This window comes from Bos grunniens, chromosome 5 (assembly GCF_055505025.1).
Source record: "Bos grunniens cultivar Pamir isolate PY7600 chromosome 5, Bosgru_T2T1.0, whole genome shotgun sequence".
Classification (NCBI taxonomy): Eukaryota; Metazoa; Chordata; class Mammalia; order Artiodactyla; family Bovidae; genus Bos; species Bos grunniens.
The window spans coordinates 117,426,987-117,450,670 of NC_141169.1; the positions used below are offsets into that span (position 1 = coordinate 117,426,987).

Genomic DNA, 23,684 nt, shown 5'->3' on the forward strand with positions numbered 1-23,684 from the left:
CCTGAATATTCATCGGAAGGACTGATGCTGAGGCTGAAGCTCCAATACTTAGGCCACCTGATACAAAGAGCTGACTCATTGGAAAAGACCCTGATGCTGGGAAAGATTGAAGGCAGGAGGAGAAGGGGACGACAGAGGATGAGATGGTTGGATGGCATCACTGACTCTATGGACATGAGTTTGAGTAAACTCTGGGAGTTGGCGATGGACAGAGAAGACTGGCATGCTGCAGTCCATGGGGTCGCAAAGAGTTGGACACGACTAAGCGACTGAACTGACTGACTGAAGAACTGGGAACTGAGCTTCCAGGGACTGAGACTTGCAAGATGGACACAGACTGCTCCAGCTCCCAGGGGGTCGGTGTGAGCCCTGATCAACCCTCCCGACCGCAGGATCGAGGTCTTCAGCCTTCTCTCCTCCAGGGGAGCCTCTGCAGGACTCCCCAGCCTTCCTCACATCCCCTCCTGCGGAGACCCCCGTCTGCCAGCATCTCCCCCTCAGGGTACCCTCGTCCCCCACACCCGTTCCCATGGAGACCCTCTCCGTCCCCATTGCCCCGCTCAGGGTGTCCCCATTCCGGGGCCACCCCTCCGACTTCTCCTTGGGGGCCCTCCGCCCTCCTGACGTCCCCACCCCCGCAAACACAACTTCCGCCCGCGCCCCCTCCCCACAGGGCGAACTTCCGGCCGGCGCCCCCCTCCCCGCAGGCGGGACTTCCGCCCGCGCCCCCTCCCCTCGCCGCGCCGTCGCGTCCTCCGGCCTGAGGCGAGGCTTGGGCGCTTGGTCTCGCGCTTTCCCGGCCGGGCCCGCGGGCTGCAGCGGCGCCGAGGCGGCGGCGGCGGCGTGCGGAGGCAGCAGCCCGCGCTCCCTCCCGCCGGCCCTCCTGCCCCTCCTTCTCCGGCTCCTCGTCGTCGGCCGCTCGGCCCGAGCTGCGAGCGGCAAGATGGCGGCGCCCAGGCCGCCGCCCGGCAGGCTGTCGGGCGTCATGATGCCCGCACCCATCCAGGACCTGGAGGCTCTCCGCGCGCTGACGGCGCTCTTCAAAGAGCAGCGGAATCGGTAAGGCGCGGGAGTCGGGGGCGGCCCGGCGGGGCTTGCGGGAGCGGGGCGGGGGCGCCCCCTCCTCCCGGGGCGGCGGCGGGGTGGCGGCTCGGCGCCTCACCAGCGGGCCCCGGGCTGGGGGGCGGGGGTGACACCTGCTCCCCTCTCGTCAGTACGGGCGTGAGGCCGGGCGCAGGGAGGGGGACCGATCCAAGCGAGCCCTTCGCCGCCTCCTGCCTGTTGGGTTAGTTGAGCCGCTGTGATGGCGCCCGGATAACGTGCAAGATGGTCTCCTTGGCCTGGCTGGAACAGACTGGCAGGCCCCCAGAAGCAGCGGAACGTGCAGCTGGGGGAGACAGACGTTGCAGATGTGCCAGGTGGGAGGCGGCGTCACTCCGTTCGTCCTGTGAGCCCAGGCTCTGCGTCCCCAGTGGTGGCCCCGCTTTGCACAGTGGCCACTTCAGTCCCGACTCAGCCACAGAAGGGCCAGATCTGCGTTGTAAAAGGTGCCCAGGAGTCTGAAGATCTGGATTTGGCTCCTAGCCCTACAAGCGATGCGTTATGGTGCCATTTCTCCAAGCCTTAAGATTTCCTGCCTAAAAATGGAAATGTAATACACGACTTCATTGCTAAATTGTACAGAGAAATAAATGAAATAAAGCACGTCAAAATACAAAGTACCTGATATCTCCAGTCAGTGCCTGTTTAATTTTGTTCTGGTCTTCTCTGGGCCGCAGTTTGTGTGTCTATTTAATAGGACTGAGGTTGGACAGTACTTTGCTGGTGAGGTTGTCAAGATTAAGTGAACTCATGCATATTAAGGCCTTGGCACTATCTGACACATAGTATTAAATCAAGTTAGCTGATACTATCCCTTAACACATTTATGGATGGTTCTCCGTAGGTGTTTTGTTGGGAAGCCCTGTTCTGGAATCGCAGAAGTATGTGCAAAGAGTAGAGGGAGTGTGGGAGAAGTCCAGATGTTTTTAGAGGTTCACTTGGTCTGAGCACTTCTGCCTCAAATCACAGTAAGTGTTGAGCAATTCAAAGAGTGTTAAGAACCCTGGGCACTGCTCCTTTGGCTTTTGGGGAAATAAGTTAATTGATGTGATACCTCAGAGAGATTTGTTGATTGCTTTAATGCTTAGGATATCTATACCATGATGGACTCTCCTTTTAGTCAACCAATCATCAACTTTCACTGAGGACCTGCTCTGAAGCAGGTTCTTTGCTAGGGCCGAAGGTGCAAAGATGAATGTGATATCCCTTTTTTCAAGCAGGTTAGGGTAATTGCCGTGTAAACAAATTGTAAGAGGGTCTAGCCAAGAAGAGATGGTGGAGCTGGGGGAACTGTGGATCTGGTGGAGAGATTTGTGGTCCGGGAAAGGCCTTAGGTTACTATGGCTTCTAGACTTACTGATGAGAGGGCTAATTAGAAAGAACAGTATGTGCAGAGGAACAGTGTGCTGATTTTGCATGATCTTTGAGTTTAAATGAAATAACATAGATAAGGCATCTGGTAGAGAGGACATAGTCAAATATCAAGTTCCTTTTTATAAGCTGAAGGATAAAATCCAAGGCCCTGAGGCAGTTTACAAGGGCTTTCCTGACTCTGCTTCTTGTGAGGGGAGTTTATGGGGAACCATGCTAGGAGATCAAACCAGTCAATCCTAAAGGAAATCGGTCCTGAATATTCATTGGAAGGATTGATGCTGAAGCTCCAGTACTTTGTGAAGAGCTGATGTGAAGAGCCGACTCATTGGAAAAGACCCTGGTGCTGGGAAAGATCGAAGGCAGGAGGAGAAAGGGGCAGCAGGTGATGAGATAGATAGTGTCATTGACTCACTGGATATGAATTTGAGCAAACTGCAAAGAGGGGAACCTGGCCTGCTGCATTCCATGGGGTCCTGAGGAGACGTAACTTAGCAACCGATCAAAGACAACAGTGGAAGTCTCTTTCAAGGCTGTGGCCTGGCAAGTCTGTGTATTAGATCTCTGGCTGCCGTTGTGAGAGAGACGTTAGGGTGAGGCTAGAGGCAGACGGCTTGATGGAGAGGCCCAAGTGAAAGAGAAAACCGCTGGAATTTAGGGTGTTGTCTATGGGGGATGGCTAGGATAGATACTGAAACATCTTTACCAGATTGAATGGACAAGACTCAGGGACCAGTTGGATTGCTGGGGAAGAATGAGAAGAGGTGAAGGTGCATCCCATATTTGAGTTTTTCCTGGGGCAGGCAGGAACTCTGTCCTAGTTCAGGAAGAGTTGAAGGCCGGGAGAGGTGACCTGATGTGTAGGTCTTGGAGTCGGGAGGCAGATAGTATGTGGTGGTGCAGAGAGCCCCTGATGAGGGTTTGTGAGGACAGGCTTCTGGTTCTGCCTCTGCTTCTCAGCGTGTCAGAGCACATCACTAGTTGCCTCTCAGAAGGGTCTCAGGGTTTCCAGAAGCCAGCTGCTCTGAGAAGATCCATCCTGTGCTGATGGACCCGGAGGGAGGATGGGCGGAGGTGTCAGAGGCTGGATGGGACGTAAAGTGAAGCAGAATGAGGCACCACAGTAGCAAACTGAAAAACGCAAGACACAGGAATCACACTGAGGAAAGTAAGAGAGAATTTGACCTCTCCCCTTAAGCGTGGGCTGCATTTAGTGACTTGCTTTTAAATACTAGATGTGGGGGAAGTGACAGGGTGTGACTTCCGAGCACAGAAGGCCCTGAAGCTTCCTCGTTGCTTTCTCTCTTGGATCGCTTGCTCCAAGAAAGCCATCTGCCATGTTATAAGGACACTCAGGGGTCCACCTAGACAGGTCTCTGCGGTGAGGAACTGAGGTCTCCTGCCAGCAGCCATGTGAGGAGCATCCTGGAAGCAGATCCTTAGTCCCAGTCAAGCCCGCAGCTGTTTGTACAAGTGCTAAGGGAATCTGACCTGTGTGAGACCATGAATGGGATGGCTTTAGACTGCTCAGTTTGGGGCTCATTTGTTATGTAGCAGTGTGCTTAGTGGTTCAGTTGTGTCCGACTGTTTGCGACCCCATGGACTGTAGCCCTGCCAGGCTCCTCCGTCCGTGGGGATTCTCCAGGCAAGAATGCTGGAGTGGGTTGCTATTCTCTTCTCCAGGAAATCTTCCCAAACCAGAGATTGAACCCAGGTCTCCTTCGTTGCAGGTGGGTTTTTTGCTGTCCGAGCCACCAGGAAGCTCCCCTGTATTCAAGTGTAGAGCCAAGTGATACTCTTTACTTCCACTGTCCATGAAGCTGCTCACATGTGGCTATTTAAATTAATCAGCAATAAGTAAAATTAATCATTCCATTCCTTACTTGTCCCAGCCACATTCTCAGTACTGGTAACCACACGTGGCTAATGGTACCTTCTCGGGCCATGCAGATACAGATTATTCCCATCATCACGGCAAGTTCTGTTGAGTAATGCTACTGTGTTTTTTTCTGTAGGATTCTTGAGTATTCATGAGCTAGTGTACTGTTCGGGTCCTGCTTTCCATAAATCTTCTCATGCTTAAAATGATACATTATTGCTCTTCCATCTGATAAGCTTGTTGAGTAAAGTGAGTTGATCACATTGCTTGGGTCCCTAGCATCTAGCATACAGTCTGATAATTGTAGGTTCTTAACAAAGTCTTGTGGAATTACTGCTGTTTGTATAAGTCATTATTTATGTGGCTTCTCAGGTAGCTCAGCGGTAAAGATCTGCCTGCCAGTGCAGGAGGTGCAAGAGACTTGGGTTCCATCCCTGGCTGGGAAAGATCCCCTGGAGAAGGCACTGGCCACCCACTCCAGTATTCTTGCCTGGAAGATTCCCATGGACAGAGGAGCCTGGTGGGCTGCTGTCCACGGGGTCGCCGAGAGTAGGACGCGACTGAGCACACGCTGCACAGTTACTCATGGCGCACGTGTAGTCTTTTTGTTCCATACTTGAACTGGTAAATTGTTTTAATCTTCTGTCAGTATGGGTTCTTTCTTCTTGTTAATGTGTGTTTAGTCAGAAGTATTTTCCCGATTTCTTCCTTCCAGGCTTTGTGTATACCGTGTAATAGGGCAGACGCTTCCCTCCCCTCCATGCTTTGGAGCCCCTTTACCTTATAAACCCTATTTTCTTTTTTTTTTTTTAAAGAAAGCACTTACTAGATTCTGCATACTATGGAATTACTAATAGAGGTTTCTTATTTATGCTCTGTCTTCTTCCAGAATGAAGGCCCATGAAGACAGAAATAGTTGGCTTTTTTGTAATTACCCTCTTTGGATAATGCTTCTTGAATTTGGTATCTTTGAACAGTTTAGGAAATTGTCAGCCAGTATTTTTTCAGCTGTTGCTTCTCTCTCATTCTTTCCTTTCCTTCAAGGAATTTAATTACACATATATTAAACCTTTCACTGTGTTGTGTATATCTCAAAGCCTCTCTTCTGTCTTTCCAATTCTCTCGGAGCTTTGGTTTGAAAATTTCCTCCTGCCTTCCTGTTCTCTCTTCTGGGTTCTGCTGTGTCCCATGTGCTGTCTATTGTATTCTTAGTTTCAGGTAGTTTTGAGTTTTGTAGAATTTCTATTTGATTTTTTAAATGGATTACTCTGTTGAAATTCATAGTCATTTACTTTCCTAAGCATGTTAATTATACTTATTTTAGAGAACATGCCTGATAAGTATCTGTTGTCAGTTTCTGTCTTCTTGTGTGTAGTCATCTGGTCTTCTCTTTATTGAATGCTGAATGTCGTATAAGGAATGTTAAGACTGTTTGCAAACTATGTGCAAGCTCCAAACCAAAATCAGTCTAAAAACAATTTCATTCAAAAAATGATGGTAGGACAACTTGATATCTAAATGAAATAAAATGAACTTTGACCCATACCTTTTAGCATTCACAAGAATATTTCCACATGGATTGCAGACCTAAACATAAAATTTAAAATTATCAAATGTTTAGAAGATGGGAGAATATCTGTAATCTTGTGTGTAGGCAGCTATGTCTTATCCAGGACACAGATAACATTGACCTTTCAAGAAAAATTGATTATCAAATTAGACTATCAAAATTAAAAAAACTTCTGCCTATCAAGAGATACCAATAAGAAAATGGAAAAGGCAAGTCATAGATTGAAAATATTTATAACACATATACCTGACAAAGAATTTGCCTTAAAATATATAAAGTGCTCCTGAAACTCAGTAACAAAAGACAGTCTGGTAAAAAATTGGGCGGAAAAAAATCTGGTTTAGAAAGGAAGATATATAAATGGCCAACACGCACATGGTAAAGTACTCAACATCATTAATCATTGAGAAAATGCAAATTAAAACAAAAACTCCACTCTATGCTCTTTAGGATGGCTGTTACTAAAAAAAAAAAGGAAAAAAATTGTTGGTAAGAATGTGGAAAATTTGGAACCCTTGTACATTGCTGGTGAGAATGTGAAATGGTTCAGCTATTATGTAAAAAATAATTTTATGGTACCTCAAAAAGCTAAACATAGAATACCATCAAGCAGTTCCACTCCTAGGTCTGTATGTACCTTGGAGGATTAAAAGCAAAAACTTAGACAGATACTTGTATGCCAGTTTTCACTGAGGCATTATTCATAATAGCCAGAAGATGGAAACAACTCAAGTGTCCATCAACAGGTGAATGGCTAAAGTGTCATGTGTACATCCAGTGGAAACTGTGTAGCCATAAGAAGAAATGAAGTACTGGCACATGCTGTAATGGGGGTGAACCTTGAAAACAGGCTAAGTGGAAGAAGCCAGACATAAAATGACCGATATTGTATGACTCCACTTCTATGAAGAGCTAAGAATAGGCAAATTCATAGACAGAAAGGAGATTAGAGGTTACCCGGGTTGGCGGGGAGGGAAGAGTTATTGTTTAATAGTTACCAAATTTGTTTGGAATACTAAATTTTTGGAATTAGTGGTGAGGTTTGTACAACATTATGAATATAATTAAAGCCACAATTCTATACTGAAAAATGGTCAGAATGTAAAATTGTATATTATTGGTTGGTGGAAAAATAATTTGGTTTGGCATTGTTGAACTTTGCCATTTGATATTGGAATACATTCTTAAATTGGTTGTGTTATACATCATTTTAATGCACATTTCTCACTTTATTTTTTTTGCTAATGACATTACTTGCTGTTTATTTTAGACTGGAAATGATGTTAGACAAAAAGCAAATTCAAGTGGTTTTTTTTTAATTCGAGTTCAAAATGCTTCGTAAAGCAGTGAAGACAATTGGTAACATCAACAACACATTTGGCCCAGTAACTGCTACCAAACGTCCAGTGCAGTGGTGGTAGTTCAGGAAGTCTGCAAAGGAGATGAGAGCCTTGAAGATGCCGAATGTAGTGGCAGGCCATTGGGAGGTGACAGCGACCAACTGAGAGCAGTCGCTGAAGCGGATCCTCTTACAACTACTCAGCAGGTTGCCAAAGAACTCAGCCTGGACCATTCTGTGGTCATTGGGCATTTGAAGCAAATTGGAAAAGTGAAAAAAGCTCACTAAGTGGGTGCCTCAGGAGCTGACCCAAAAATCAAAAAATTGTCGTTTTGAAGTGTTGTTTACTCTATGCAGTGGCAACAAACCATTTCTCAATCAGGTTGTGATGTGCGATGACAGGTGGATTTTATATGATGGCTGGTAACAACCAGCTCAGTGGTTGAACCAAAAAGAAGCTCCAGAGCACTTCCCAAAGCCAAACTTGCACCAGAAAAGGTCACGGTCACTGGTGGTCTGCTGCCTGTCTGATCCACTGCAGCTTTCTGAATCCCAGTGAAACCGTTACATCTGAGAAGTACGCTTAGTAAACTGATGAGATGCACTGGCAACTCAGCGCCTGCTTTGGCATCGGTCAGCAGCAGGAGCCCAGTTCTTCCCACGACAGTGCCTGACTGCACATCGCACAACCAGTGCTGCAGAAGCTGAGTGACCTGGGCTGTCAAGTTTTGCCTCATCCGCCATGGTCACCTGACCTTTTGCTGCTTGACTACCACTTCTCCAAGCATCTTGACAACTTTCTGCAAGGAAAACACAACCACAGGAGGCAGAAAATGCTTTCCAAGAGTCTGTGGAATCCTGAAGTACAGATTTTTATGCTACAAGAATAAACAAACTTATTTCTCATTGGTAAAAATGTGTTGATTGTAATGGTTCCTGTTTTGATTAATAAAGATGTTTGCGCCTACTTATAATGACAACAGTTCACAGTCTGAAACTGCTGTTACTTTTGTTCCAACCTAATATATACTTGCTACTGTCGCCAAGTTGCTTCAGCCGTGTACGACTCTTTGTGACTCTATGGACTGTAGCCCGCCAGGCTCCTCTGTCCATGGACTTCTCCAGGCAAGTGGATTGCCATTACTTCCTCCAGGGGATCTCCCCTATCCAGGGATCAAACCCGCATCTCTTGGGTCTCCTGCTTTGGCAGGCAGGTTCTTTACCACTAGCGCCACCTGGGAAGCCCTTAATACATACGTATTTTACCACAATTAAGTTAATGTAATATACCAAAATTGATAAAATTATGTAGTTTAAGTGAATGAATTGTATGCTTTGTTTAATTATATCTCAGTAAAGCTGTTATAAACTAGTAAAACCATAATGAGATACCTTTGCAAACTCATTAGATTTGCTGGGATTGAAACGACTGACATCTTTTGGTGAGGCTGTGGAGCAGCTGGGGGTCTTGTCCATTGCTGGTGGGAGCGTGGATGGTGCAACCGCTTTGGGAAACGCTTTGGCAGTTTTTTATAAAGTTAAACATACTCCAACCAGTCCATTCTGAAGGAGATCAGCCCTGGGATTTCTTTGGGAGGAATGATGCTAAAGCTGAAACTCTAGTACTTTGGCCACCTCATGCGAAGAGCTGACTCATTGGAAAAGACTCTGATGCTGGGAGGGATTGGGGGCAGGAGGAGAAGGGGACGACAGAGGATGAGATGGCTGGATGGCATCACTGACTCGATGGACGTGAGTCTCAGTGAACTCCGGGAGTTGGTGATGGACAGGGAGGCCTGGCGTGCTGTGATTCATGGGGTCGCAAAGAGTCGGACACGACTGAGCGACTGATCTGATGTGATCTGAAACATACTCCTGCCCATAACCCTAGGTATTTATCTTAGAATATATGTCCACATGACTTGTGAAAGAGTGCTTGTATCAGCTTTGTTGATAATAGCCAAGTACTAGAACCTACTGCAGTGTCCGTCAGTGGGCGGATGACTAAACTGTCTGGTAACTGAATCACCAGAATACACAGCAGTGCGGACGGAGCTCAGAAGGCACCGAATGAAAGAAGCCAGACAAAGAGTGCATGCTCCATGGCTCTGTGAAGTCCTGCGAAGCTGACCTTCTCTGTGTAGCTGACTGGTAATGAAGGCATGAACAGTGGTTGTTACAGGAGGCTGGGGGCTGACTGGGAAGGAGCATGAGGGAATTTTCTGAAGTGAGGGAAACCTGCTTTATCCAGATGGGGGTATTGGTTGCCTGGATTTGACATACTCATGAAACACTAGCCATCTGTGTAATTCACTGTCCATTATATCTCAGTTTTCTGTGTGTCAAATTATTCTTCTCCCTGCCATGCCCAGAAGAACTTACTTGAGCTGAATCTCAGCCAGCATGATGGAAGGGCTTTGTGGAAATATCACTGGTCTTTTCTGCTTCCTAGTTGAGAATTATCACTGGTAAAACAATGTTTCTGAATTGTCAAATTTCCTCCAAGAAAAGAAGAGGGAACTGGGCATCTCATGTTCTTAGTACACTCAGAGTGAGTTGGGTTTTGATTCACGTGTTCCTCCATGCCACACAGTGCTCTCTGTTTCCAGAGCCTGAGATGAGCTGAGGTGACTGACACTCATGAAGTGCTTGGAACCAAATCTGGGAAAAAAGGAAAGTAGTCCTGGAAGGGTGGGGGCAGTAACGTGGCTCTGGAGAGTTCAGCTCCTTGTCCACTGAAGAGTGCAGTGGGAGGGCGCTTTTGGAGTTTCGCTTCGCAGTAATGTCATGCTGCTGGTGTGGGGCTGAGGTCTCCTTCCTCAGGGTGGGGCGGCAGAGGTGGTTTATCATGGCTCTTCAGGACCTCTGGGTAACATGGGTGGTTGTGCAGAGTGACTGAAATGGTTTTGTAAACCATTTCAGTTTGGGAGCATCTTCCCCACCCCCTTGAAATGTATTGGTATCAAATACTGATACTTTTTGGGACTCAGTGGGTTTCAGGGGGAAAAGGCTTTAGTAAGGCATAGAGAAGCGAAAGGCAAAGGAGAAAAGGAAAAATATACCCATTTGAATGCAGAGTTTCAAAGAATAGCAAGGAGAGAGAAGAAAGCCTTCGTCAGTGATCAAGGCAAAGAAACAGAGGAAAACAGTAGAATGGGAAAGACCAGAGATCTCTTCAAGAAAATTAGAGATACCAAGGGAACATTTACTGCAAAGATGGGCACAATAAAGGACAGAAATGGTATGGGCCTAACAGAAGCAGAAGATATTAAGAGGTGGCAAGAATACACAGAAGAACTGTACAAAAAAAATCTTCACGACCCAGATCATCACGATGGTGTGATCACTCTCACCTAGAGCCAGACATCCTGGAATGTGAAGTCAAGTGGGCTTTAGGAAGCATCACTACGAACAAAGCTATTGGAGGTAATGGAATTCCAGTTGAGCTATTTCAGATCCTAAGAGATGATGCTGTGAAAGTGTTGCACTCAATATGTCAGCAAATTTGGAAAACTCAGCCGTGGCCACAGGACTGGAAAAGGTCAGTTTTCATTCCAGTCCCAAAGAAAGGCAATGCCAAAGAATGCTCATACTACCGCACAATTGCACTCATCTCACAATAGCAGCAGCAGCAGCAGCACATGCTAATGTAATGTTCAAAATTCTCCAAGCCAGGCTCCAACAGTACGTGAACTGTAAACTTCCAGATGTTCAAGCTGGATTTAAGAAAGGCAGAGGAACCAGAGATCAAATTGCCAACACCCGTTGTATCATCAGAAAAGCAAGAGAGTTCCAGAAAAACATCTGCTTTATTGATTATGCCAAAGCCTTTGACTGGGTGGATCACAGCAAACTTTGGAAAATTCTTGAAGAGATGGGAATATCAGACCACCTGACCTGCCTCTTGAGACACCTATATGCAGGTCAGGAAGCAACAGTTAGAACTGGACATGGAACAACAGACTGGTTCCAAATAGGAAAAGGAGTACGTCAAGGCTGTATATTGCCCCCCCTGCTTATTTAACTTCTGTGCAGAGTACATCGTGAGAAACGCTGTGCTGGAAGAAGCACAAGCTGGAATCAAGATTGCTGGGAGATGGCAGAAAGTGAAGAGCATCTAAAAAGCCTCTTGAAGAAAGTGAAAGTGGAGAGTGAAAAAGTTGATTTAAAACGCAACATTCAGAAATCTAAGATCATGGCATCTGGTCCCATCACTTCATGGGAAATAGATGGGGAAACAGTGACAGACTTTTATTTTTTGAGCTCCAAAATAACTGCAGATGGTGACTGCAGCCATGAAATTAGAAGACGCTTGCTCCTTGGAAGAAAGCTTATGGCCAACCTAGCTAGCATATTAAAAATCAGAGACATTACTTTGCCAACAAAGGTCCATCTAGTTAAAGCTATGGTTTTTCCAGTAGTCATGTATGGATGTGAGAGTTGGACTGTGAAGAAAGCTGAGCGCCAAAGAATTGATGCTTTTGAACTGTGGTGTCGGAGAAGACTGTTAGTCCCTTAGACAGCAAGGGGATCTAACCAGTCCATCCTAAAGGAAATCAGTCTTGAATATTCATTGGAAGGACTGATGCTGAAACTGAAGCTCCAATACTTTGGCCACCTGATGCAAAGAGCTGACTCATTTGCGAAGACCCTGATGCTGGGAAAGATTGAAGGTGGGAGGAGAAGGGGACAACAGAGGATGAGATCACTGACTTAATGGACATGAGTTTGGGTAAACTCCGGGAGTTGATGATGGACAGGGAGGCCTGGGGTGCTGCAATTCGTGGGGTTGCAAATAGTCGGACACGACTGGTCAACTGAACTGAACTGAGGTGACTGCCATTGTGCGGTAGTTTGAACAGTCTTTGGCATTGCCTTTCTTTGGGGTTGGAATGAAAACTGACCTTTTCCAGTCCTCTGGCCACTGCTGAGTTTTCCAAATTTGCTGGCATATTGAGTGCAGCACTTTCACAGCATCATCTTTTAGGATTTGAAATAGCTCAGTTGAAATTCCATCACCTCTACTACTAGCTTTGTTCATAGTGATGCTTCCTAAGGCTTAGTTGACTTTGCATTCCAGGATGTCTGGTTCTAGGTGAGTGATCACACCATCGTGGTTATCTGGCTCATGAAGATCTTTTTTGTACAGTTCTGTGTATTCTTGCCACCTCTTAATATCTTCTGCTTCTGTTAGGCCCATACCATTTCTGTCCTTTATTGCGCCCATCTTTGCAGTAAATGTCCCCTTGGTATGTCTAATTTTCTTGAGGAGCTCTCTAGTCTTTCCCGTTCTGCTGTTTTCCTCTGTTTCTTTGCACTGATCGCTGAGGAGGCTCTCTTGTCTCTCCCTGCTGTTCTCGGGAACTCTGCGTTCAAGTGGGCATATCTTTCCTTTTCTCCTTTGCTTTTGGCTTCTCTTCTTTTCAGAGCTATTTGTAAGGCCTTCTCAGACAACCATTTTGCCTTTTTGCATTTCTTTTTCTTGGAGCTGGTCTTGATCATTGCGTCCTGTACAATGTCATGAACCTCCATCCATAGTTGTTCAGGCTCTCTGTCAGATCTAATCCCTTGAATTTGTCACTTTCATTGTATAATCATAAGGGATTTGATTTAGGTCATACCTGAATGGTCTAGTGGTTTTCCCTACTTTCTTCAATTTAAGTCTGAATTTGGCAATAAGGAGTTCATGATCAGGAGTCCGAGTCAGCTCCTGGTCTTGTTTTTGCTAACTGTATAGAGCTTCTCCATCTTTGGCTGCAAAGAATATAATCTGATTTCTGTATTGACCATCTGGTGATGTCCATGTGTAGAGTCTTCTCTTGTGTTGTTGCAAGAGGGTATGTGCTCTGACCAGTGGGTTCTTTTGGCAGAACTCTATTAGCCTTTGCCCTGCTGACGCAGAGGGTGTGACTGCCGGCGGTGGATGTGGTGGGTAGGGGCTCTTTGTTTCGCTTTCTAGCTCATTGTCTCCTCCCGGCTACGTGTTACATGGTATGTTATATGCTGTATACTCTTCAGTTTGCATCTTTAATTTTTGCTCTGTTTTTGAGTGCTACCAGTTTTTATACATAGAGAGCTAGATCATTAACTTCAACTGTTGTAGAGTGTATGGTCATAAGATTACATCATCATTTATCTACCTTTTCTTACTGTTGGGCATTTGGATTTGTCTTTAATGTTTGGTAACTCCAACAGCACTGTAGAGACCATCTTTATAAACGCCTCCTTGTATACCTGAGCCATTGGGTTTTTTTCTCCAAAGCAGAATTTGAGGTAGGAACTTGGGTGAAGTAATTTAACGATAGGCAAGCCCCAGCAATCAGAAGTATGGGAGAGGGGAAGCTTCGTGTGGAAGGAGAGAGAGCTGACATAAGGATGCCATATTCAGTGGCAGCTGTTGGAGGCAGCTGGGGCTCAACCCAACTGGGTATCCCTGGGGGATGCACCTCTGAATTGTCTGAGCACGGAGGTCGTGGGAATTGCCCTTGGGGTCATTAACTAGATGGGCCAAGGGTGTGTGATGAGGGACACCATAAGCGTTTGCTATAGTCTGCTCTTCTCCTGAGGCCTCTTCTTACCTGACACTGTCCACTCAGTCACGGACTCTTGGAGGCCATCGCTGTTGGGAATCTTAAAGAAGAGACCTCACAGGCATGTCAGAGCAGTAAATCCCGTCCCCCTGGCGCAGCTTGTCCTGAGGCCTTTAGTGGACAGTTATTTGCTGGCCCCAGATTCCCGTCTGGACTCCCCCGACTCTCCATCATTGTCGCCGGGCCCTGATGCCGAGGGGGCTGAGCCCTCGGTGGCCTTGCTCTAGTCCGCCTGTGGTTGCTGCCGCTGCCTATTTACTGTTATCCCTAGACACAGAAGTGCCAGGAGACAGCCCGTCGAACCCTGAGTTCCAGACCCACTCCTCCCTGCCCCCCGCATGTTGTTGCAACCCTGGCTCTTCATGCTAACAAGGGGGGTTACTCCTCCTGTGTCGTCAAGTCTTTGCCTGCTGGTTCACCAGCTGGAGAATCTCTAAGTGCTTGTTCTGTGGGTCTAGTCTGAGGCACCCTGATCCCTTTCTGTGCTCCCTGCTGGAGTGCTGTGTCCTGGACTCGGGCTTGGCCCAGCACAGTCTAGAGTTGCAAGGTTGGGAAGCACACACTCTGAAGGGTTGTCACAGAGAGCGCTGAGGAAAGGCCGGTTTTCCCTAGGGCTAGACTTTGTCTGTGAACTTTTAGTTTGCTGGTTCACCTTGAGAGATTTGTTGCCTTTTCTGCCTTTCTGGGCTCATTGCTCTCTGTATAATCATGTTGCCCTTTGCTCTGCCTTCTTCCCCAGTGACCCCAGCCTAAGGTCAGGCCTTCCTTCTATTGGTTATTTGTATCCTAGTGATACTGGGAGCTCGTACAACTGGTCACCATGCTGGCCACATCGTGGACCGGGTTCTGTCTATGAAGTTCTGTGGCTCCCTCTTAACATTGGAGGTGCACAGCTTTGCATGTGACCCACACATAGGGCTGCACTGCTTGTGTGTGTGGTAAGTCATGTCCAACTCTTTGCAACCTCATGGACTGCAACCCACCAGGCTCCTCTGTCCATGGGATTCTTCAGGCAAGCGGACGGTAGAGGGTTGCCGTTTCCTTCATCCAGGAGATCTTCCTGACCCAGGGACTGAACCGGTGTCCCCTTCACCTCCTCTACTGGCAGGCAGATTCTTACCACTGAGCCACCTGGGAAGCCCAAGGCTGCTCTGAGGGTTAGGGTTAGGGTTAGGGCTCGCTTCAGATGCAGGTCACCCTGTCCCGACACTGCCTTTCCCATAGTGGCTCTGATCACCACAGGCTGGAGGGGGGCTTTTGGTCTCCGTTGTGCCACAGTTGGGTTGCAGATGACCTTAGACTTTCTGCCTTCTGACCTGGGTGCTTTTGCCTCATATTCCTCTTACCTCTTGCGAAAAACTGCAGTAGAGTATTGTGGTCACTTACTCACCTGCCTGTCTGCTAGAATCAGCCCAAACCTGAGGGCAGGCTTCTTACTTACCTCTGTGTCCTCAGGACCGCCTTTAGTCCCTAGCACAGAATGAACCCTTGGTTGTGTTTTTATTACTTCCTTAAATAGTTAATTTCCTGGAGTCAGCATACAGGAAGGACTCTGGTAAGAGAGGTATAAAACATTGTGAGATATGACAGAGGATCGTGATTTCAAGAGGTCAGAAGTGTTTTGGTGTCCTTCATTGCTTGCATCAAGACGTAGACTAACATTCATAGGGAAAGGGACTGCTGAGTGCTTGAGAGGCCGGCATAATGTAGAACTCGGAATAAACCGGTCATCTATATGTACACAGGCTCACATAGGTTCTCCCCGAACACAACTGAGCCTCTGGCCAGCAAGTCTTTGGCTGCACCAAAGACAACAGCCAAATAAGACAAAACAAAACCCACAACACAAAACAGGCCCCCTTCAGACCCCCATGAGTTGTCAGCTTAGTGAAGGGGCCACATGCTGTCTTGACTCAACCATGACTCAGAATCAGCTGTGCTGAGAGAGGATGTCAATTATGCAGCACTATAAACAGAACTGTGTAGCGTGTGGTGACAGGTCCCTTTATTTTTACCTGTGCCATGAGCTGGACTGCCACACAGAGCCACTCGGTAAGGTGTTCTGACTCAGCTTCAAAATACAGATGTGGTCAGTGTGAGCCACCCTGCGCATCCAATTATCCTAAACGGACAAAGCAGGCAGGAAGAAGTTTGAGCCAGCAAATCAAAATAAATAAGGTTAGAATGGTGACCCACTGTGCCCTCAGAGGAGAGTTTCTCAGCTCTCTTCATCCTCCCAGTCTTTTGTAGTGGTCCCTGGACCAGAGGGGGTGGCCACTGGACTGTGGCCAAAGATACTCATTCAAAGGCAGAGGAGCCCTGGGGCCCACTGCAGGCTGAGTCAACCTCTGATGGCCACAAGCCGAGAGCAGTTACAGTAGAGCTAAGAGTGTAGTGGAGCGTGGCGGAGCGCAGACCTTAGCAGGGGCTGCTGCTGTGCACAGTTAACCCGCACCCCCTTACCAGGAACCGTTACTATTGGTCCGTGCTGGGGTGGGTCCGCCCCTAAGCAACCAGTTGTCAGTGAGCGACAGTTAGTGATCCTGGTTCCCTCTCGGCCATTGGTCGGTGCCGCAGTGAGTCCCTCCCACAGCAACCAACTGTCAGTGAGCGACTGAGTGGTCCTGGTTCCACTGGGGCCCACTGGGGTGCCTTCTCTTAGCCAGGATCAGGACTTCGGAGGATGAAAGTTGTGTCTTGGGACCTTGCCTTTTCTTGTCAGAACAGAGAATAGCGTTCGTTTGGTAGATATACAGGAGCATCGCTACTGACTGTGACCTGACACCAAGAAGCTTGCAACAACTGCCCGTGCCCCTCCTTCACCTTTCCTAGAAAAGGGCTTTGCGGAAAACTTGGGGTTGTTAAGGCGTGAGCCACACATCTTGCGTTGCCCTCAGTAAACCTCTCTGTGCTCCAAACTCTTAGAATTTTGGTATTTCCTGGCCTCTCTGTGCATTGGGAACACAGACTTGCATTTGGTAACAAGGACAGTTTGTAAGTGAGGGATCCACTTACGATGGCCATGGAGGAGTGTGTGTATGTAGTGCTTAGCAAGGTGCTGGGTGGGCATGGCATAAGCACGTTTCAGTACAAGTGGCTGTCATCCTCGCTGAGAATATTATAAAACTATCAAAAGAGATTATATGGTTATGCCGTGATATGATAAGAAAACACAGTAACACAGAGACATCACTTCTCCCCAGGGTGGCCTGTGGTTTCGGTGCCATTCAGAGTAAAATCTCAGCAGGGATTTTGCTAGACATTTACAAGCTAATTTTTTAATTAATATGGGAAACTAGGTTTTCTCTTACTCACTGGTTCCCTTAAGGCTTTGTATAGATCCTTTTGGACTCAACTTTTAAAACCCTTCCCACGTGCAGGGGGCTTTCCTGGTGGCTCAGTCAGTAAAGAATCTGCCTGCAATGTAGGAGATTGTATGCAGTGCAGGAAACCTGGGTTCAATCCCTGGGTCAGGAAGATCCCCTGGAATAGGAAATGGCAACCCATTCCAATATTCTTGCCTGGAGAATCCCATGGACGGAGGAGCCTGGCGGGCTACAGTCCATGGGGTCGCAAGAGTCGGACACGACTTAGTGACTAAACCACCACCATGTCAAAATTCCTTGTGTCTTCAACCTCTCTGGACATTCCTGTCATCTTCTTGATCTAGGTGAAATATGGCTCACTTCTAAAGACAAACCTTTCCCAGAAAGTCCTCCAAGTGGGCTGTTTTCTCCTATATCCTCTGTGTTGCTTAGCTTGAGGATGCGTAGGTGTGAAGGTAGCTGTCATTGCTGCTTTCAGAACTTTTCCCTCCATGATCCCTGCAACTTTCCGTATCATGCCATCAGAGTATGTATAGCTCATAAATAATCTCTTTCTGTTAAAAGTTCGGGTGGTCACTCTGTCATTCCTTGAAGAATCTGACTTTGGGTCACTGTTAACTCTGCGTTACTTCTCCCGTCTCAAGCCTTGGTTATTTTAGTGTTTACTGAGATGATCGTTTCATATTCAAAAGCAGAGACATTACTTTGCCAACAAAAGTCCGTCTAGTCAAGGCTATGGTTTTTCCTGTGGTCATGTATGGATGTGAGAGTTGGACTGTGAAGAAGGCTGAGCGCTGAAGAATTGATGCTTGTGAACTGTGGTGTTGGAGAAGACTCTTGAGAGTCCCTTGGACTGCAGGGAGATCCAACCAGTCCATTCTGAAGGAGATCAGCCCTGGGTGTTCTTTGGAGGGAATGATGCTGAAGCTGAAACTCCAGTACTTTGGCCACCTCATGCGAAGAGCTGACTCATTGGGAAAGACTCTGATGCTGGGAGGGATTGGGGGCAGGAGGAGAAGGGGACGCCAGAGGATGAGATGGCTGGATGGCATCACTGAGTCGATGGACTTGAGTCTGAGTGAACTCCAGGAGTTTGTGATGGACAGGGAGGCCTGGTGTGCTGCAATTCATGGGGTTGCAAAGAGTCGGACATGACTGAGTGACTGAACTGAACTGAACTGAGATGATCGTTTCATTACCCTGACCTTTTATTTCTTGACTTTGACCACCTCTCCCCTCCCCTGCTTCCCCCATCTAACCAGACGTTGCTGTGTGCTACCTAGGCCTTGTGATTAACCGTGGCTGCATGCCCTCCGCAGTCGGGATTCCAAGAGTCCCACTCTGCCTGCCTGTTCTGTCTTGTCTGTCTCTGGGTCCCCTACTTTACTAAGTCTTACACTCCCCGCTGGACACGCAGTCTGTTGATCTTACTTCTTCCTATTCTCTGTCCCTTTTAGTCCCTCTGTCCCTTATAGTCACGTATCCCTTAAATCCAGGTTAGACCTATGGATCAGTGATAAAGCATTTCCTTGTATTTATTCTCAGTTCCCTTGCCTCTTCTCCTTTGTTACACTTTGCTGGTAAAACTCTAGCTCTAGTTAAATCCAGCTGGCTGCTGCTTTTCCACTTGCACACAAATAAGTGAACGAGGATGGAGAAGAACGTAACAGCACACTGATCGGGCTGTCTGTAAACTGACGATCACTGACCTTGTGTAGGGATTCCGTGCTCCCTGGCAGTCCTCCATCGCCCGGCCCGTTTGCGCTCCCTCAGCCTCCACTGGTTCTCCTGCTCATTCTGAGCTTCGTGCGTTTCCAGGAATTCCCGCTTTCCTCTCCGCACCGCTGCCTCAGTCTGTCCCCATAGCTCGCCTTCCCTCGGGTACTGTGGGTACTGCCCTTCTCCAAATGCCAGCCCCCCTGAGGTCTGCACATATTCCTCTCTTTTGCATACGTTGCTCCAACAATTCTCTTCCCTTCCCCTCTTTCTTAAATCATCCGTTTCACCCTTTCTATTGGATTATTCTCATCAGTTGATAAATCTGCTATGATTTTTCCCATCCTAAGAAGAATCTCTCCCCCATTTCCCTCATTTTTTTCTCCCACTTATATAAACTTCTCTAAGGGTTTTTTATGTTCATCTACTACAGTTTCCCTTTCCTCTCTCTTGAACCCATTCCACATTGCCAGGCCCCTTGGTCTTCACCTGAAATCCCATCTTCTCTGCTGCTTGATGTTGCTCATCACTTCTTTCTGCCTGGAACACCGTCTTCATTTGGCTTCCAGAACCCCACCCCTTCTGCTGCTTCTGTCTTATTGGCTGTTCTTCCTGAGGTCCCGCACTCAGTCCCTCAGAATTCTCCTCACCTACCTGTGCTGTCATGGTGGTTGCCTTCAGTCTTGGGGTTTTGTTAGAGTTGGTGATAGCTCTAACACTTTCTTTAGCTGGACTTTGCTCCTGATGTTCAGACACGTATGTTCATCTGCTTACTCCATATTTCTGCTTGTATTTCTAATAGGCATGTCAGATGTAGCAAATCTCAGACTGAACTCCTGATATTCCCCCTCCCCCAGTATCTTCACAGCCGTCTTCTCCAGTTCAGTCAACAGGAGATAGTCCGTTCATTTATTGCTCAGGCCAGAGTTGGGTCAGAGTTTGGCACCATCCTCAACTCTGCTTTCTCAGATACCCCTCATAATAATTTCTCATCAAATCTCATTGACTCCACCTTCAGAATATGTTCAGAGTCTACCGCTGGCCCCTCCTCTCCCAACCTCGTGGTGGAAGAGTGTCCTAACTGATCTCCATGTATCTTTTCTTTCTTTTGCTGTGATCAGTTCTTTATGGAATAGCAGAGGGATCCTTTAAAAGTGAAAGCAGGTGACGTCATTCCTCTGCTCAGAACCCTCCCTGGCTTCTCATCAGGCAGGTGGTCCTTTCAGTGGCCTGCAGAGCCTGTGTCTAACATACATTCTTAAATCCACATGGCGTTCCTTTTTGCTTAAGGCTCCGGTCCTGGTTTTTCCCCATATGACTGGTAGTTGCTCCAGCGCCTCTTCTGGAACAGCCTGGCCTTCTCCCTGGGCCTCTAGTGCCAGCCCTGCCATCCGCCAGGTTCCTCTGTGCGCACAGTTCTTTCCTGGACGCCCTACTTCCGTGCATCCACCTTCTCTCTGCTTGCTTTCCTTGGCATAATGCACTTGAGAGTCTGTGTTCTGAGGAGAGATGCATTTTGAGTATGGTGAGGACATTGGAGTAGAAGGAGACGGGAGTTTTTGGGGGGATGAGGAGAGGACATTTATTTGAAACCCTTCAGCGCTGGGGTCAGAGCCAAATTTCGATCTGTGGGCCAAAACTGACCCACCACTGGGTTTTTTTTGGTTAATAGTTTTTGAGTTAAGACTAATTTTTACATTTTTAATGGTAGCGGAAAATGAATAGAATTCCATGATACATGAAGATGATGTGAGCTTTAAATCCCAGTGTCCACGGGAAGAGGTTCACTAGAACACAGCTGTATGTGTGTGTGTGGGTGCTGTCTCTGACTGCCCTAACCCTGCAGCAGCGGAGCAGCTGGGACAGAGCTAACAGATCCTCACGGCCTGAACTAGTTACTCTGTGGCCCTTTTCAGGAAAAGTTTGCCAGCCCCGAAGCTCTGTCTCAGGAACAGCTTGAGAGTCCTCGTGACAGAAGAGGGGAAGACAGCGTGTACAGGAGAAGTTGGAGGTCCCCAAAATGAGTTTCAGACTTCGGTGCAGACGTTCTGATAGGAGCTAGGGATGTTTTTATTTTCTGTTTTGGTTCTTCCTAATGCAGTCAGATCTGTAAGAGGTTTATGGTTTTAAATGACAACCAGTGGTTGTTATTTTAATCTCTGAACTTGTGTGTGTTCTGATAGTTTTCCTCAGTGACAGTGGTTAAACTACTCTAAAGCATGTGTGCCAATTTTTAATGAAATCTCAGGTATTAGAAGAGATCTTTTAACAAGGATGAGATTCTTAGTTGTAGTGTTACAGTGACAAGCAGTTAGTTTCCTTTTCAGTAGGAGGTTCCCCTGATGAATTAACTGTAAGGTGTGTGTACAGATAGTATGTTAGGCCGCTCTAGCCTGCTACACATAATCACCGGTAGTTTTCTTTAATTTTACTCAAATGGGACTTGCCAAGATTAAACCTACAGATCTGTTCAGACTTGAAGGAAATGAAATCCTACCGTTTGTATAAATCAGAGGCTGTTTCTGTTCTGTAAAGTAACATTTCATTTCTAAGTTGTCTTCAGGGTATGCATTCCTGTCTAAAAGGAATGTCCATTGGTTGGATTTTAATTGTCCTTCTAAGCACTTTCGGCTTTCTGTGAATGAAGTAGCTAAGCTTTTTAAAGTCTTTGCGAATATTTTGTGTTAGTTTGGTTGAAGCAGAAATGACAGCAATTTTTATTATAAATAACATTTGTAACATACAAACGACTGACTGATTTTCACTAGATATTTCACTTTTGTTAATCATTACACATACTTAGCTATGCTGTCTTGACAGTAAATATGGAATTTGCAGACAGAGTATGTTAGGAGCACTTTGTATCTGTGCTGCCAAATAGCCTCCATTCAAGGCATGGAGAAGGTAGAGAGAGTCAAATGTTTTCCTCCTGGTTACTATTAACGGAGAGCTTTCTTTGTCCTCATCTGATGAAAGTTGTGTATTAAAATGTGGTGAGTAAGATCTGTAGCTGTTTATTATATGTCTCTGTAGGAAAAGGGTTTTTTCTCCCTCTTTCACCCTTAATAGAGGGATGCAGACATCTAAGAAATAGTGTCTGCTTTCAGGAAATGTAAAATGTAGTTAATCGGGTTACAAGGGCTCTCCTTTCCCTCCCCCTTTATGCTTACCCACTGTATCATTTAGTAGGGAAGAAGAAATTAGATGTTTCTTAAATACCAATTATAAGATGTCTGCATCTTAAAATATGACCCTGTTTTTCCAGATTTGGGGTCCGGGCTGTGGATTTCTTAATGGATGAGTTGAGCTGGTTCCTGGGTGTTTACCTGGTTCTGGTTGCTGCTGCAAAGTACACTGATAGCCCTGGTCCCGACAGGCCCGGCGCCTGACTGCGGGCTCAGAGCACAGGCTCAGTAGGCGTTTGGGCTCCTTGGCGAGCCTGTGAAGCAGTGAGATGCTGCCCTGAAGATGTGACTAGTCTCGTCTCTGTTTTAAATTTGAACAAATGCAAATTAGTTAGTGCAGGTCTGGGCCCTAGAGGTACGAAAAAATAAGGTCTTCTCTTTTTCTGGGGTCTGTAGTCCAGCTGGGGTGGTGGACCGGATCAGTGAATGTAATCCGATGTGGAGAAGTGTTATTCCATGCTGTGGACTGAATTCCAGGGGAGCGTGTTGTACTCTGAGCAGAGTTCCACCAGGAGCCCCGGGTTTGTTCTTCCAGGCAGAGGCTGGGGTGGGGGGTGGCATGAGGAGGGATTCTGGTGGAGGGTGCACGTGAATAAACCCAGAGGAGGGCCAGTGCTGCTGCCCTCAGGAGTCCACGTGATCACAGTCCCCATTGATTTTCTCTCTGTATCAAAAATGTAAACTTTTGTGTGTGGAATAGAAGCTGCTAAGATTACTCTTGAGGAGCTATTAATAGTTACTTGTGTGTCAGGAGTCTTTTGATTGACTTTAGTTCAGTTAAACATTTTTCTTCTGGCTGAAAGTGTAATAGAGGCATGTGTATGACACACAAAAAGTGTGTGGCGTTGGAAATTGTTTATTCGGGGCAGTTCCTGGACCTACTGAGGGTGCTGTGCTTGGACTGTCAGTTAGGCAGTTTTCCTAAGAACAGTGCTTTTGTTTAGTGTAGTCTGCGATTTGTTGTTGCTCAGTTGCTGAGTTGTGTCCGACTCTGCGACCCCATGGACTGCAGCATGCCAGGCTTCCCTGTTTTTCACTATCTCTCAGAGTTTGCTCAAACTCTTGTCCATTGAGTCGGTGATGCCATCCAACCATCTCATCCTCTGTCTCCCCCTTCTCCTTCCCTCAATCTTTCCCAGCATCAAGGTCTTTTTTTCCAGTAAGTTGGCTCTTTGCATCAGGTGGCCAAAGTATTGGAGCTCCAGCATCAGTCCTTCAATGAATATTCAGCTTGATTTTCTGTAGGATTGACTGGTTTGATCTCCTTGCATTATAGTTTGATTTCAAAGCTTTTGTTGTGCTTGATAGCAGTTTTGAGTAAAATAGATGTTAAAAAGAGTGCCATTCACAGTAGGGAGGTGGTGCCTATGTGAGAGCTTGCGAAGGACTGGCTGAAAGAAACCACACTGGCTTCTTTCTCGCTTCTTAGTCATCATAGTAGGAAAAAAGGCTTTATTGTAGCAGATTATTGAAGTTGTGGAGCTCTACTTCTATTTGATTGGATGATTCAGTAATAAATGTCTTCGAAACTTTATGCAGATGGAGTAGATAGAAGTAATTAGGCATATTCTTTGTTGATCTTGATCACTCTTGGCATCTTCAGAATA

The 23,684-nt window shown here is 46.7% G+C and overlaps 1 protein-coding gene across 1 annotated transcript in view; it reads left to right on the top strand.

The window, feature by feature from the left end:
• Window positions 1–933: 933 nt before the first annotated feature.
• ATXN10 (ataxin 10) overlaps window positions 934–23,684 on the top strand; it is a 138,917-nt gene continuing 116,166 nt past the window's right edge. Inside the window, exon 1 of the mRNA XM_086403283.1 lies at window positions 934–1,059. Coding sequence (XP_086259409.1) covers window positions 944–1,059 — 116 coding nt within the window. The 5' untranslated portion in view covers window positions 934–943. The remainder of the gene's footprint in view (window positions 1,060–23,684) is intronic.